Source organism: Eschscholzia californica, unplaced genomic scaffold, assembly GCF_041429995.1.
Source record: "Eschscholzia californica isolate CP2 unplaced genomic scaffold, dmEscCali1.0.p SCAF_1, whole genome shotgun sequence".
NCBI lineage: Eukaryota > Viridiplantae > Streptophyta > Magnoliopsida > Ranunculales > Papaveraceae > Eschscholzia > Eschscholzia californica.
This window is the reverse complement of record NW_028238198.1, coordinates 42,025,888-42,042,931: the sequence shown is the minus strand read 5'-3', so window position 1 is coordinate 42,042,931 and position 17,044 is coordinate 42,025,888. Positions and strand designations below refer to the sequence as shown.

Here is a 17,044-nt window from a genome sequence, read left to right as displayed (position 1 = left end):
AAACTGCGGCTCCTCGGAAAAGGAAAGGTTAAAGACATGATCTAATAAACCCACCGCACAAAAGCGAATGTCATTCGCCGGAGAACTCTCAAAACAAGTGAAAGTGTCTCTAAAGGAATATCTCAAAGTAGTTGAGAAAATTCCAAATTGTTGTTCAAAAGCCCCAAAAGGTCAAATCTCAAAGACACAGAAAATAAAGGTTATTTCTGAAGAGATAAAAGACCTGCGCAGAAACGGAAACTGACTCTAGATTTTGGCTAGAAGCCAAAATCATCGTGGAATCCATATCTCGTCAAGACATGAAGCTTGATAATTTAAGTCAACAAAAGACCTAAATTGGTTTTCCAAAATAGAAAACTGAGAAGGATGGAAACATTCGTGTTTCCCGAAACGAGACAAGAAGAATAAAGATTCTTCCAATCAAGTTATGTCCACAAGCATGCTTCAGAAATCTATCGATGGATTAAAAGCACGTAAAAGTTAGAATCTTTGATTCAAAAGGCAATCAGAGAAATTTGATTCCTGGAGAATGAAGAAAATCTTGAATCACGAGTTTCAAGAAGGTAAGTAGGAGTAAACAAACCTTCCGGGTCCGTATGCAGAGTACATACAAAAGATTGAGTACGACATAAGGTGTTGTATAACAGTAACGAACTGACTCAATAAAGGACCACACACAAAAGGATAAAATGCCATTTTGGGCATCTGAAGATCTATAAGCATAGATCAAAAGGATGATAGGATTAGAGAGACTCAGTACGCTGAGATGCTTGAGATCCGAAACAGAAAATCTAAGACTCGGAAAGTCTAAAAGAATTTCGACCCAAAAACTCATGACAGAGGGCGTTGCAAAACTCGGAGTCTAAAAGACACCGATGAGCTAGCACGCATGAGAGAGACATTTATGTTCGAAAACATAAAGTCAATCATGTTGGACATGATTAGCATTTAAACATCCGAATTCGGATTGGAAAACCGAAACACTACTTAGTACATCCTAGAAGGCTAAAGGATGAAGTAGTACAAAGTTGAACATGTCATCGTAGCAAACTTCCAGACATGGAAGGAAAGTAGGCTAAAAGTGTTTTAAGCCGGGAACTGTTGCAAATACTACACAAAGAATTAAAGGCCTTAACTCTAGTAAAGATTACTAGATATTATCAAGGTTGAAGATAGTAATCTTCAAATTAATTGATAATAAGCAAAGTTTAAAACCGACTACCACGGTAGTCAAACTAAACTGTCACCTTAGACATAGTATGAGATTCATACACAGTCTAAGGCATGAGGTATAATTTTAAACCTCGACAAGTAAAACTGAGTGGGTAAAAGGAGTTTTACGGAAGAGGCTCAGATTTACAACTCTCGTTATCAGAAATAATAAGAATTATTTCACCAGTCGTCTAAACTTGGTTTAGTGTTTAAACGACAGTCCATCGATAATAAAACGTTACGAATAGGTTTGTCAGATACGTGATCTGATGAATGAAACCCTATTAAGTGAACTTGGAATAATTATTATCAAAAATCCCTGGTCCAGGTCATTGCATGGACAACAATGACTCACGAAGACTAGCACGGGAGTCGATGGGATAGCGCAGTTTCATGGGCTATAGGAATAGTATATTCTATTCGACTACGTGGGTGTGTAAAAGGTTTATACACTGGATAACCCTCAAATGAGAAGTACATCACTCGTGATGAACGTCAATACTTCTCATAAAGACAATTGGAGAGATTCCTCAAAACATGAGTGCTCCACTCATCTTATGTAAGGAATGCCCGACTTTGGTTCCGTTAAACGCCGCGCCGTAAAAGGAGGTTATAAAGACGGATACTGGGAAGGACAGGATAGACATGAAGTTAAGTGGGAGCGCAAGAATGGATTGTGTCACCCTAATCACATTAGGTACAAAGTGTCTCAAGGCCACTTGATGAGTAGCAACTGAAAATGCGTGGCCGCGCTCAAACGGATTAAAGTTAATCGTTTGTCTTTTACAGTTGTACTCGGATATCAAGAAAGTCTGAATGACGTGACGTATCAGATGGGATACTAAATTGACACGGGAATCGAGGCATTGCACTTGTTCTAAGTCCAAGTGGGAGTCTGAAGGAGTTGAAGGAGATGTCCTTCGACCAAGGTGACAATGCGACCAAATTGTCGGATAGGACAATTGATGTGGAAGATCATCAAGTCCGATTGATTTAGGGATCGTAGAGTTGTAGCTAGAGACCAACTACGATCGTCGAATTACGAAGTAATTCGCGGCTAACTTCGATCGGATCCTACAACGGGTTACACATAAGAGTGACAAATTGATCTAGGATATGACTAGTGGGAGTGAGATATAATCATGGGAGTGTCCCATAAACATATCTCATAGGCCTAAAAAAGAATTAGGCAAAGATAGTACAAAAAGGCCAAAAACAGGGTTTTTGGGCCTAGACCGGTTCGGGTACTTCTAGGACTCGGATTGGGCTGAATTTTGGAGGGTTAGTTTCTGATATAATAAAAATTATATCTGCCAATTTTCGTGGTGTTTGGGCACCTCCTCCTTAGGGAATTGAGAAAATACCAATAGTTGCTATTTTCGACTATTTCCCTAAATCTTATTCTAAAGGGTGTTTTAGGAAACCTAAAAGGAGGTGGATTCTTATTAGGGTTCTATATAAACACTCTTAGGACAGAGAATAAGGTGTGGAATTTCTCTCTAAGCTTTCTTACTCTACCACATCAAGTAGAGAGGAGAAAGTGAGCTAATTCCCATTAACTATCTATCTAGTCAAGAAGAAAGGAGTTCTTCTTTTCCAACCACCATTGGTGTGCTAGCTATACAACAAGGTGGGAGATCAAATTGATTGCTCGTGTCCCAAGTAGAGGAGCTACACTTGAAGCTCTTGGTCTTCTTCAATCAATTCAACTAGTTCGAGGGAAAAGCGATTAAGGTAATCTACTATCTCCATTAGATTAATTACTAGTTTTGCATGTGATCCTGGGAATACTAGTGTAGACATTAGATGTCTTATTTCCGCTATAAACACTAGTATAAGGGTTTAAATCCCTACAAGAGAAACTAACGAATGTGCTTTACTATCCCCATTAGATCACCATGCCTACCAAGAAATCTATGGTTTAAGGTTTACTGACCCCATTAGATAACCATAACTATTTTTCTCTCTCTCTCTCTCTCTCTCTCTCTCTCTTTATCTTCTTCATTGAACCAGGATAAAACAAGACATAACAAAACCCATGAACATGAATAGAGAGAGAAAAACAGTAAGAGAGGCCTGGAGAGAAAACAATGAGATAATTGTGAGGAAAGGGAGAGAGAGAGAATGAACAGGAGAGAGAGAGAGAGAGAGAGAGAGAGAGAGAGAGAGAGAGAGAGAGGTGAAGATTAGGGAGTAATTAAATATCGAAAAACTCAATTTTTGGACTCAAAATGAATATGTTCCGTAGGTCATATCTTGTTGACTAAAGTCTTTATACCCTAGAGACTTTACTTAATGCCCCAAAGACTTTACTTTATGCCCCAAACCCGCCGCCGCCGCAAAAAAAAATGTACTATATCGAGTGGCAGAGACTAAAGAAAAACATGAAGATAGGATTGGGGATTTGTGATATGAAGCAAATTAACATGGCTTTAGTTGGGAAGCTAGTATGGAAACTTTTAGAAGAAAATGAAGCACTGTGGATGGAATTACTTAAAGCAAAATACCTTAGGTGAAGATTTTTGGAGACACTCAAATAAAAAATTGGCTACAACTACATGGAAGAGTATGCTTCAAATGCGGGAATATATTGAACGATGTAGATGCTTCATAGGGGGCAATGGAGAAGAGATCAGAATATGGGATGATCCACGGGTTCCGTCGTTAAAAGGCTTCAGACAGGAAGAAGTATGAGAAATGCAGAGGAGCATTTGACTTTATATAAGGTGAAAGATTTGATTGACCAAGATCTCAGAGCATGGAAGAGCAATCAGATATTTGATGTGTTTGATACTAATTCAGCTATATAAATTTTAAAGGTACCTTTGAACGTAGTAGAGATTACAGTAGTATGAATATACACAGAAAAGGCAACTTCACGGCAAAATCATTATATCAAACGATAGAAAATGAACAACCATCAAGTTCAAATTTCAGGTAAGTTATAAATGCATTTCCATGAACTAAGTATTGGAAGAAAATGAACATTGCTCCAAAGGTTCATATAGAGACTACTTCAAGATGCTCTATCAACAAAAATGAAATCACTTAAATTTAGTCAGAGTGAATAAAAAATGTGCCCTATGTGCAATGAAGAAGAAGATGCCAATCACTTATTTAAGAAGTATCTGATTGTAAAGAAAATGTAGATTCAATCTCCTCTTAGACTTCGAGTTGATGACTCTAGAAACATTGAAAAAGTCATAAAAAAAAAATGGATCAAAAATGCTATAAATGATGAGGGAGTGAAAATTGGTTGATACCTGCTGTGGTTTTTTTTTGTTGGTGAGGTTACTGTGGTTTCTTAGGCAAGGAATAAACTAGTAATGATATAAAGAGCCAAAACCAAAGAGGATTTCAAACTTTGTGAAGTTTGTTTTATATCCCTATAAATTTTTATATTACCGGTGATGTCCACTACTGAATAATAAAACCTAAAATACACTTCCTTCGGTTCTGAAACAATAGCTGCTCTCCTTCATTTTGTACACTGTAGTCAAAACCAAAACATCCTCCATTAGGGAACTCGAAATTTGTTAAGAAAATTTTTCACCCATTTTTGCTAGGATGTTGACAAGATTTCTTGTATGGGGTAGTTTCTTTTTCCATTTCATTCTTCTTGAGTTATTAATGGGTGTATATAATCTTCGAATTCTTTTTGAATTCCGCGAGTATGTATTAACATGTGATTTTAGTAACACTAACACTAAAGATTTTTAAATTCTATTTCATTTTATAGTTTCTAAATTATATACTATTATCTAATCTTTGAACTCCTCATATTAAGTTTCTCCATATTACCGCTTGCAACAACAAAAAAATTTCCTCCATATTACCAAAAAAAAAGAATCAATTTTGTCAACTATATTTCACTGGTTGGGTTCACCAAGTATTTGGTTTCTTAAGAAATCCTTTGGTCCTCCGTATGGACAATTTTTTCTATTTTTATCGATTGGATGCATATCCAACTGAAAAAAAAGAATGGTGTTGATACAAACAATTGAAATATAGGATATTTTACCAAAAAAAAAGGAATATAGGACATTCTGTGCTCGAACTTGGAATACAAAGAATTGGTTGCGTTTTGGGATACAATTTTAATTATCCAACTACTTTATTGATCATTCCACTTGTGTGATAACTCATAAGTAGTAGTAACTTTTGTTGGATTGGTGAACGGTTGAATGACCAAAAGTTTTGAGCTATCCACAAACACATGATATGCATTTTATTTTTAGGAAACACCTCTGAGCACAACAGAATTTCAGGAAACCAACCTACTCATAAGTGTACAAGAGTTGGTTTCTAGTTTAAAGAAGATGGATCGTTTCACATACGAAAAATGATGAAGGGTTAGAAAGTCAAGGCCGATCCAACCAAAAATGACATGAACAACTGAAATTCAAGGATTAATTTAACACTCCCTTTTTAACTTGGATGTATATTCTCCTTAAAAAAGCGGCTGAAAACACGACCTTCCATCTTGATTGCTTGTCGGGGTTGGCCGAAATTTTTGGCCTCCTAGTCCCTATCCACTTTATCATCTAATACTCCACACAAAAATGTCATCCTAATTCCCAAGAGATCATGTATAACAAGTAAAAAAGCTAGTGTTAGATGAAAGATGGTATGACCCAGGGGAGCCTCTCACCCAACCGCATCCAACAAAAATCCTAATAAAAAAAAAAATGAAAGTTTAGTCTTTCAAGAATGCAATAAATTCACCAGACCTTATCCTTTCTCTTCACAAATTAAATGTTGTAAGCAAGACAACAATTTCGTATTTTTAGGTAAGAAAAACAAAAGCTTGAAAGAGTAAAACTCTAGGATGAATCGGCCCAACCCGCTCAGAGTTAGTTGTCAATAAATTCTATATATATACAGAGAAAGGGAATATAAATCAATCAACAATATACATTAAGAGTTGGTCCTAGAGATAGAGAGATGGGAATGGTTAAGATAGCTAAGTTGGTGTTGGTAGTGATAGTAATTGTGGTTATAGCAAGTGGGGTGAATGGGGATGAGAGATGTGATGGGGATATAAATGGATTAGTAGAAGAGTGTGGGAGATATGTAATGAGAATGATGCCAAAGACTTCACCATCAGGGGGATGTTGTCAAATTGTAAAGAAGATTGATGAAGGTTGTGCTTGTAGTCATGTCAATAGACAGATTGAGACACTCATTGACATGAGCAAAGCTGTTTTTGTAGCTGCCTTTTGTGGTCGACCACTTCCCACTGGCACCAAATGTGGAAGTAATTTATATGCTCACTCACTCTCCTTGGCTCTTTACTTTTCTTTCATTTGGAGAAGAGTGTGCGAGTCAGCAACCCGATCTGTTTGTCCGGATCCCTCGTGACCCACAACCATCTAAACCCTAGACTGCCCGTGCCCACCCAAGTAACTGGGTTGGGCTCGAGTGCAAATGTTCACCTCGAACATCGAATATTCGATTGAGTAGTATAACGTGGTGACTCTTTTTCAAACCACATATTCAATGTTCACTTTTTATACGGAGTACTAAATCCGAGAGAATATCGTAGCGAGTCAAGGACACTTTCGGGCATCATTTAAGCACATTCTAAAACTGAATATTATGGTTTTTACCTTTTTCTCTCATTGCTTTATTTCAGGTTATGTTGTTCCACCAGGTGCATGAAGACATAAGAGGAGATCAAGAAAGAAGAAAGAGAAAGGGAGTTCTTAGATATTATTGTATAAAATCTTAGACTTGAAAATTATTGTAATAAAAGAAGTGGCTTGGTTACTCAGCTACTTGGGTTCTAGTCTAAAAAATTTGCAAAGACCTATTTGATTTTGCTTAGTTCCCAACCACTTTTGAATATAACAAAAAAAAAAAAGAAAGTTGGAAATTGCAATTTGGCCCGACAAAAAGTGGTCCCAACAAGAAAAATTGCTGACTTCATGTGCAAAATTAAATTTGTCAGGTCAACACGAAAGTATTTTGTCAAGCCAAGTAGCATTGTTGTAAAAAATTTAAGCTACGAGAAAGTTAGACCCCAAAATCAATAGAACAGACTAATTGGATTTTTAGGTTTTGGTTCCTATGCAGTTCGATGATCAAAACGAAAACTGAAAAGGGGCATTGGAATGTTACCATTTGAATTAAGTGGATTGCGGCTGCAATTTGCAAGATAGATGAAAAAAGAACACAAGTTTCTTTAAGTTGTTAATATATTAGTCATTGTCAAAATGGTGAAAGCAGAAGCATAAACTTACACCTATATATAAATCTTGAGGCTTGTATTTTAATCATGAGCTTTTTAGGGCTGACAGAGCTTCCTTCGTCGTGGCTGAGATAACAGCATCCGAAGCATTTGGCAGATAATAATATTTCCCTGCCAAGTGAAATTGTTAATGATTTCGCCAAAAATAATAACAGAAACTATTAGAGCTATCATAATAACTATGTGCATGAAAGTCTCGGCGATTCGAGTTTATATTAATATCAGAAAAAATTGGACCAAAGACCAAATTTCCTGTTGTGCTTGTCTAACTTGGGCAAACCTATGAGGGAGCTGAAGCATAAAAAGTTCATGAATCTTTTTTGACAAAAAAAAGTGAACCTTGGGAGTTTCAGCCAATTTCTCCTTGTTATATTGTTCATTTATTGTTCGAGTTCAATTATTTAACGTTTAAAGTTCGCCAAATGACAACGAAACTTTCGTTACAAAATAAAAGGGAAACAAGATGTAAGTATTTGCTTATGAAAGGAACTACAAAAGTGAAGTTTGAATGCTATAACAAAGTAAAAGGTGGTTAATGGACATACCTTGAGCAACTCTAGCAATCTCTTTAGCGAATCCAGTCGATACAAATTTATTTTCAGTGTCAATCACAAGAAGAGACATTTTCGCTTTAAATATTTTACCCGCCACTTCTAAAATTTCATCCTTAATTGACAAAGTACAGATATCACATAAGAATCATCATTTATAAGGATAAAAAATCTTATGAATGATATAAAATAGAGAGAAGATGCACCTTTAAGTCTTGTTGTGAAGGTCTAGGTGCATCTGAAGCAGCAGCAGCTTCAGGATCATTAGATCTTTTAAGGGTTATGTTAGCTCTACCGTCTGTAATTGCAACTATCATTATACGTCCAACATCACCACTTTTTTCCGCATTTAGCCCAACCCTTACAGCCTAGAAGAAGAGGTAAACATTAAAGAATGAATGAAGTTCTTATCGTAGAGAGTACAAGAAAGAAAGGTTAAAGGAGGATAAGTAGGAATACTGTTGTGAGTCCATGAGCTAGAGGAGAACCCCCTCCACATGGAAGTCTTTCAAGACGCTTTCTTGCCATTGCAATTGATCTTGAAGGAGGCAAGAGTACCTCAGCACAGTCGCCACGAAAAGGGATGATTGAAACCTGAATGATGGTATCAGTAGAGCGAAGTTTAGAAATTTTATTAGTAATACAGATTCACTATAAAGTTCTATCTCATTTTCGACAAGTAAAATAACCTGATCTCGGCTTGTATAACTCTCTGCTAGTAGTTTAAGTGCTGCACCTTTTGCATTCTGCATTCGGTTCAATGCCATGCTTCCACTAGCATCAACAACAAAAATTACCTGCCGTGAACCTAAATAACGTTAGAGGCCGTACAGATTATTTATGTGGAGATGCAAAACAAAATTAAAATTTTTACAATATTTCCATTGAAAATGTTGGAAATGAAAGTCCGAACGGTCAGGAGCTCATAACTATCCTTTCTCTAACAAGAAATAGTGATTGAATCATACCACCAAAACGTGGAATAAGATCAACATTGAGATAGCGCCGAGATGAAATCAAGAGCTATACAAAATTCAACTGTAGCTAATTGTTTTACACTTTGAAGTATGAACGCAAAAGGCATTGATCATATTTCCATAATTTAGGAATCTAATGGAAGTAGAGATGTTGTGGGACTAGTTCATTACATTTGAAATCTGAAGTAGGAACAGATACAAAAGAAATGATGATGGTAGAGAAGAATCAGAACATTACCAGAGCTCCTGCTTTCCGTGCCATTTTTTTAGCTCTCATATCAGTTCTCTCTACAAATACTTTCTTAATATTTTGAGTGTCCTTTGCTCTTCTCAACTTCTGATATGGTGCAGCTGCTCGAAGGGTTGCATCAACAGCTAATCTCTTCACTGGACCCTGATCAAAGGTATATATCCATGTTTAAGGGAAAAAAAGATCAAGAAAACCCATCACGATAATGACTCCCTATCAACAAGAAGAAATATCCAGTGTGACTATCCCAAGAAAAATAAAATCAAGAATAGCAAGCACGTTCAGTCACTATATGCATACATCATGATATAACAAGGATAGTCTGTTTTCCAAGAATTTATCGAGTCAGACCCTAGTTATACCAACATGTTCGTCTCGAGCATTAGATATCATGAAAGTAACTCGTTACTTTTCTATATATAATTCTACCTAGTACTTATTTACTAAATACTTGATTTTAGTTTGTCATAAGAAACTAATTCGTTGTTATTATGATGTATGTTAAATGTGAATTATGCGGCTTAAGTAACATGTAACTTCCATCCTAAATAACATTAGGATGGAAATGAATATCATAATTCAACAAATTTACAAGCTTGTAGACACGTAAGCTTCAGAAAACTTGTTTCCAAGTTCTGCAACCATCACATAGAAAGGTTTTAGCTCATAAGCAGAAAGACCTTTAACTCCCAAGCTTCTTATTATAATTTATTTTCAAAATCCCTTACTTTCTTTCCTTTCTGAAAGCACCTTTACTTGGTTAGACTTTGATATTTCAGCATAAGCCATATGACCGAACATCCAAGTACAGGGCACAAGGCTAACTCATATCGACAAGGATCGTGTACTCTATAGATTAAATTCCAAAGTTCCTCTCTCAATCCTATTTGGTTATAATGATCTGCATTATGAATAATATGTCAGGGTCAAAATTATAATCAGACCTTTGGGAGCATCGGCTTAATATATCTTCCTCTATCCTCCGAAAATATAACATTCTTAGCTCGTCCAGCTTTTCCTCTGCGTCTTTGTGCCTGTTGTGCGAAGAAGAGAAGCTTTTCATCAACCAAACCACCTTCAGCATCAAAAATGAACTCCTCAGGTAATTGGTCCTGCTGTTCGTTCTCTTCATTCTCTTCGTTCTCTTCATCCTCTTCATTCTCCTCATCTTCATCTTTCTGTAACAAACAAAATATCAAATCAATGTTTGAAGAAGGCAGACTTAACTTGCAAACTTCATTTCAGAAAGAAGAAGATACTAGATCAACCAAGATTATGCGAAGAAAGAATAGAAGTACAACAACGTAATACTACAAAGTCAAGTAATCATTGGTGTAATTGTTACCAACTTTGCTAAAGAGAAGAAGACAAAATTAAGGAAAGACACAAAAAATAAGCGAATAATAGTTGGATTTTGATAAACACAGCAAACCTCTTTCTCTTCCTCATTCTGGTCCTGTGAAGCATCTGGGCTTTGTGGAGGGGGTGGTGGAGGTGGAGGTGGTGGATTTTGCTGTTCTTGTGGATTTTCATTGATTATGGAACGAGGAAGAATGACCAGCTCTACCTGAATAAATCAAATATAAGAATGGAAACATTGTGAATGCTTATACTAAAAATTCAAGATCGTAAACGCTTTTCTCTGGCTAATCATCCATTATATAGAAAGAAATCAATATATCTCAGAAGATGATCAACTGTTTTTTGGGGGGAAAAAAAATACTCAACAGCTTTCTGGAGGTCATCCGCGTACACTCTTTCACGTCCCTCTATAGCAGCTAAGCATTTAGCGACGCGGCACGCGTATAACTCAGCTCGATGTCCCTGTAACCAAATAAACATCAATGAGATTTACTGGAAAATCATAGGAGCACTAACCATCTTGTTTTGATGACCTACAGATGGAATCTCATCTTAAATGGACAGCATCACAAGGAATCTAAATGAGAACAATAAGGTAGATCCCTATTTAATGATTTATTCTTTTATTCCAATAATACATTACTTCCAAAATCTTTCTTTTCACAATCAACTTTGAAATAAAGCAGCTTTTAGAGAGAAAATCCGGAGCTCTTTCCTAAAATCTGGTCAATCAAAGCACGGTTGCTTATAAAAAAGACTTTCTTTATTACTACCAAACAACTTTAACAACATAACTTATACATTAAATATAAATTTTTGACCTTCAAAAGAAAAAAATCTCAAACGCAGCCTAATTTTGTGAAACTATGAAAAAGATGAAAAGAAAAATGTGAATCCTGATTAACAAGTAGAACTAAAAAATGGCCAAAAGCCTGATCTCGAATTCCAAATAGTAGAATTTTGTAATTCTAACCTGGCAACTACCGCGTACTGCTTCCATAACCAAGTATTTAAGCTGGTCCCTGCTGATAGTAACATCCTTCAAATACTCCCTCGCCAAAATGATCTGCAATGCTAGAGGATATGCACATCTTCAACTTGTAAGTATTTCATTAATCAAGTATACTTTTGAACTGGTATAAAGAACCTAAAATATTTATATTGGAAAGGAGGTGGTCATGTGGTGAGATGAAACGTATACATCTAAAGCAGAAACTAAAAAAGAACGAAAAAAAAAAGTTCTAATATCAGGGTCATTTCAACCGCACTTAGCTGATCGTCTAAGTGACGATTTTTCAAGAGACTGAATCGACTTTGGGACAGCAATTTTGGAGTTAGCTTCTTGGTTTAAGGTTTGTTATTTCTTGTTTTTAAGAAATATTGCTGATCCATTTTTATCTTGCATATAAAGTGCACCCGTTTTGAAAGAAACCAGTTGGTCTAATGCTGACCTTATATGAATTAAAGCTTTTCAAGCAATCTACATTGAGTAAGAAGTTATCTAACTAATTGGCATTTTAAGCAGTAAAACAATAACAAATAAAGGTCAGCTTACCACAAACTTACCTGAGTCTTCGCCAATTCGGTTTCTTCTTCCACCATTTTAAATACCTCGCTGGTACACTCCTGAAACTGTGTAGCAATACCAACAGCTGCAACACGATCATCAAAAGTCATCGGAAGATCTGCACTGTAGAACGATTTGTGGCCTTAGCAGTGAGAATAAGAAGAAAATACAAAGTGTCGGTTCAGATGGGCTAAATCAAACAAACTAGTTCAAACCAATTGGAGAAAATCTTTCAATATAATTTTCAAGAGTTTAAAGAGAAAAAAGCACTATGTGTCGGACTCACTCAAAAAGGCTAGATCGTCTTACATTCAACCATCTAAGCTACAAAAATTTATTGTTCTTTCACTAACGGTTATACAGTAGTTCTTTGAATATGAGTCCTTGAATTCTAAGTAGAAGATTTTCAGAGAAGTACATAAGATTTTAGAACTTAAACCGGATACCAAAAGGTTAACAACTTTCCCCTCAACCATTTAAGCTACAAGAGTTACCTAATCAAGTGCAATAGTATCTAGGGGAGAAAACTAGTTCTTTTTAAAAGAGTTCATGATACTTTTATCAAATAGGTGGGGTTGTAGTCCCACTTGCATTTGGGGGACGGGGGGGAGGGGGGGGGGGGGGGGGGTGGGGTGTATATGAACAAGGATTGTTTTTTCTGAACACCATAGCCCTATGATTATCCCCTTCTGGAACTCTAGCAGGGCAGCATAATTTGACTAATGAAAGAATTAAATGTAACATATTAGTGGATCTACAGAAGTTTGCATCAATAACTGATACATCTTGGTTGTTTACCTTAAATTGATTGCAATACGATCTAACAAGTGTTCACGTACAGATCCTTCCTCTGGGTTATATGTTGCAATAAGCAGTGGCTTGCATGGGTGGCGAAAGCTAATACCCTCTCTTTCCACAATATTAACTCCCTCAGTCAAAACATTGAGAAGCAAATTACTAATACCCTCATCCAGCAAGTTTATCTCATCAACATATAAGACACCTCTATGAGCTTCAGCGAGAAGTCCCGGTTGGAAAACGGTTGTTCCTGTCTTCACAGACTCCTCAACATCAACGGATCCAATAAGTCTATCTTCCGTTACTCCAAGAGGAATCTGCATCACAATTTTAAATATTATAATTCATACAACAACAAAAATGATCATATAGGCACGTTTCTTACACACCTGAACAAAGGGAGACCGGACAACTTCGGTTTTAACATTTCCGTCAACATCATATTCCGCTCTGTCAGCTAGTCCATCTTCCCACCTTCAAGCATAAAAATTGACATAAACATCTGAAAGGAGAAAATATATTGCAATAATCTCAAAAAAATAGCAATACTAGTATTTTTCTCTGAAACTACAGAAATGTGGTTCGTGTAGATAATAGATTGGGGATGGTTCAAGAGTAGCTCCCGTTCATCAGGATAACACTTTTAGTGAAGGTTCCAAAGCATATTGACGAACTAGAAGCTAGCGCCTGGAAGTGGTGCTAATGACATATATTAATTATTAAGAGGAAGAAGTGATCTCAAATGGCGATCTTTTCATCGTAAAAAAATTCAGCAGCTATCAACTCAGCTTGAAATTTGAATTGTTACTAAGAGGACTCCTAGAATTCTAGAACAGAAACATTTTTGAGTGGAACATTTTTATGTTGTTTATTCGCGATTCTGTAAATGGAAAACCAAGTAGTCGAACAATTTTTGTAACACCCCAAGCCTTAGCAGTTATCGAGTTTGCCACCGCTTTCAACATGCTGGCTCAAGGCCAACGAGAACGGGATTTTGTTCACGGCGAAGGCTACACGAGCCCACCCAAAAGGCCTTGACACTTACTATGAAAGTGACCATGACACCAAGTTATAAGTGATAAGTGTCAATACATCCTTTCAAATGCTTTAATTTCTAGTCGAGAATGATTGTATTTCTCTTAAGCATCAGGTTTCTTGTCAACAATGACCGCATGAACCTCAAGAGTTTTTGACTTGGCAAACTGAACCTGCATATATATATATATATATATATATATATATATATATATATGTCATTTGATAAAAACTCTTTAAGAAGCTAGTTAATTCTCCCAAGCAGAAAATGAGCATCCTTTGGCTATTAACAATCATCTAACATAACCTCGAGCTATAATTTTAAAACATATGTCATTCCCACTATAGATTCTGAAAGAATCATGCTATCAAGTCTTAGAGGTGCTATAATATTTTATAACCTACTCTTCAGGGCAACCTGGATCAGCATTTGATATTGAACCTGCAACCACATCTATTGGTGGAAGAATGGCATGCAACCCACGAGCCATGATTGTCTTGGCAGTTCCTCGCTTTCCTGAGATAGCAATGCCTCCAACCTCGCGATCAACAGCTCCAAGCAACAATGCTGTTTTGATGGCATCCTGTGACAAGAATTGATTTTAGAGGAAAAGGACTTGCTGAATGGAACAGGTTACAATCATAATTTCATATAGTGACGAACCAACACTATAAGAACACTATATGTCATTAATTGGTAAAACAATCTCCCAAGTGTTAAGGCTCCAAAATTACAAATGCCCAAGAAACCAAAGTATAGTTAGAAATGTAAGAACACAAGCTTTAGGAAAGATTAACCAGAAGGAATAACTAAGAAGTAAGAACTAACTAGAAGCAATAAAGAAGATGAAGGATAAGCAATTAAGCCCAATATACTGAATTTTGAATGAAATTATTAATCATTTACACAGTAAGTGCAAAAATCAAATAGGGATATTTATCGTTAGGGTCAAAGAAAAGTATTGACGTTAGCATTTTGGGTCAATAATTTGTCCGTTATAGGGTCTGGGTCACAGACTAACTGTTGACCCAGTTGACTAGAGACGGTCGTTAACAACCGTTAGATTGTGACCCAAATGCTAATGTCGATACTTTTTCATTGACCCTAACGCTAATTTTACCTTTTAATCATTGAAACATGGTCGTCTTAAGGGAAATTGGTGAAAGATTTGTGGGTTTCAGGGGTGTACATTTCGATGAACAACTAGTCAGATTTGAGAACTTGTCCTAAGCTAGATCTTCCACCATCGTTAGCACTGTAAAAGACATGAACCTTGACCGACGAACCCGCTAGTAGAGAGTCATGGACACCAACGACCTACTGTTGGTAGCAAGACAAGTTGTGTTATCATAGGTCACTCTAATGGATCTACTGCTCAGCATAGACCCCTTCAATGTGTCAAGGAAATAGTCGTAAGAACTCGTCCGACAAGATTCCCAGAGGGCAACTTTATTGAACACTCGCGAAGAAAATTAAGTCTATGTGATATTTGTGAAAAATATTTTGGAAAGTATAGAGAGATCAACGATAAGGAAGACGAGTGTCATAAGAACAAAAAGAAAGTGATCTAGAGAATTTGTAGGAAAAAGAATCTCATGCTTTGAGGCACTAGTACAACAATTTCGCATCGGAAAGACGCAATGATTTGAGGGCGCGCATTAAGTGTAGAGTAAAGCATGCTCCCTCTACGATCGACATATTTGAATTCGATGAACATTTATGTTTTTAAATTACATTGTAGTTTTGCTAAAGAGAAACTGAGTTAAATTTCGGTTTCCATGGAAATAGAAATATTTTGGTCATTTCGACCTAAAAATATCGAAATTTAATTCTTTTATTCATGATCAGAACCACAAGTAGAAATCCCAAAATTTAGAACTAACCTAAATGCAGATATGAAGTCAAAATCTAATAATTCAGTTCAAACCTTCAAAATTTCTTCCAAATGAATTCAACCCACCAAGAAATAACCAAAGAAATTGCGAAAAAAGCACACCGAATTCTACAAATTGAAAAAGTAAAGAAAATTATTACCTGCCCAACAACAGCAGCTAATGGAAAGTATTGTCTTCCATATGAACTTCTATCTGGTTTATCAGAAGTAACAACAGCTCCATTAGTGGATTCGACTGTTGCAGTAGCAAGAGGACGAAGAAGAGGGGTTCGAACTCGCTGGGGACGAATGTCGTAAATTTTGGGTCTCAAAGGGGAAAGAAGTGGGTTTAATTTGAAAGGGGAGGAGATGATAGAAGAAGATTGAAGGTTAGAGAGAAAGGAAGTATGGCTTGGGAACTTTGGAGATGTAAGAGGAAGAGCCATTTTAGAGAGAGAGAGGGAGAGATAGAGAGCAACTGATAACTGTTTGTTTATCTCCAAATTGGATAACAAGATTGGATTTCTTACACATTGAGTACCTGAAGTTTCAACTTTTTTTTTGCTGACAGTCTAAATATTTTATGGTAGTTTGTCTTTCACCCCTATGAAGGTTGGATGTTGCAAACAATCCTTATCTCGCTCTCATTATGTAAGTCCATGGAGATCCCAACTTTTACAAACTCTAGCTCATTTAGATGGAGAACCATCAACTTTTTATGCACCAATTATACGAATCAGTGCAACTTTTTCAATGTTTTCATTGTGTTTTGATGTTTGATTGCTCATAACGAATATGTATAAGAAATCGTCACTTGACATGGTTTGTGTCACTTCATTATTAAAATTTTCTGTTAAGCGTGGGAGCAAGGGCGGGGCCATTGACTATGCGTTGCCATAGTAGAAGATATCCAACCAAGATGGTCTCGTACTTCCATTTAGACTTAGGAAACGTGCACATACATTTGGACTCTGACTCTTACTTAACCAAAATTTGTCTTGACATAAGATGTTCCCTATCAACCAAGAGTCATAAGATATGGCTAGTAAAGGAATTTACTAACCTAGGTTGCTGATTTTAAGGACATGATCTCAATCTGCTTAATCTTGGGGAATGGGGTCTTAGAACCGCGTTCTTTAAAAGGGATCACTTTCAGTAAACAGGACAT

At 36.5% G+C, this 17,044-nt stretch overlaps 2 protein-coding genes across 2 annotated transcripts; one reads left to right on the top strand and one right to left on the bottom strand.

The window, feature by feature from the left end:
* The first annotated feature begins 5,478 nt into the window (after nt 1-5,478).
* Nucleotides 5,479-7,093, top strand: LOC147566929 (uncharacterized). Its single transcript, XM_086653504.1, has 2 exons — nt 5,479-6,469; nt 6,848-7,093. The coding sequence occupies exons 1-2, from the start codon at nt 6,157-6,159 to the stop codon at nt 6,871-6,873; spliced, it is 339 nt and encodes a 112-aa protein (XP_086509630.1). The 5' UTR covers nt 5,479-6,156; the 3' UTR covers nt 6,874-7,093.
* Nucleotides 7,094-7,334: 241 nt separating this feature from the next.
* ALB1 (ALBINA 1) lies at nt 7,335-16,537 on the bottom strand. The gene is made up of 15 exons (XM_086653503.1): nt 16,038-16,537; nt 14,408-14,586; nt 13,357-13,441; nt 12,968-13,284; nt 12,169-12,292; nt 11,576-11,668; nt 10,969-11,064; nt 10,673-10,807; nt 10,185-10,418; nt 9,229-9,384; nt 8,703-8,810; nt 8,473-8,607; nt 8,220-8,381; nt 8,008-8,128; nt 7,335-7,573 (listed from the first exon to the last, which is right to left on the bottom strand). Exons 1-15 carry the CDS (start codon nt 16,320-16,322, stop codon nt 7,488-7,490), a joined length of 2,316 nt encoding a protein of 771 aa, XP_086509629.1. The 5' UTR covers nt 16,323-16,537; the 3' UTR covers nt 7,335-7,487.
* Between the last annotated feature and the right edge of the window lie 507 nt (nt 16,538-17,044).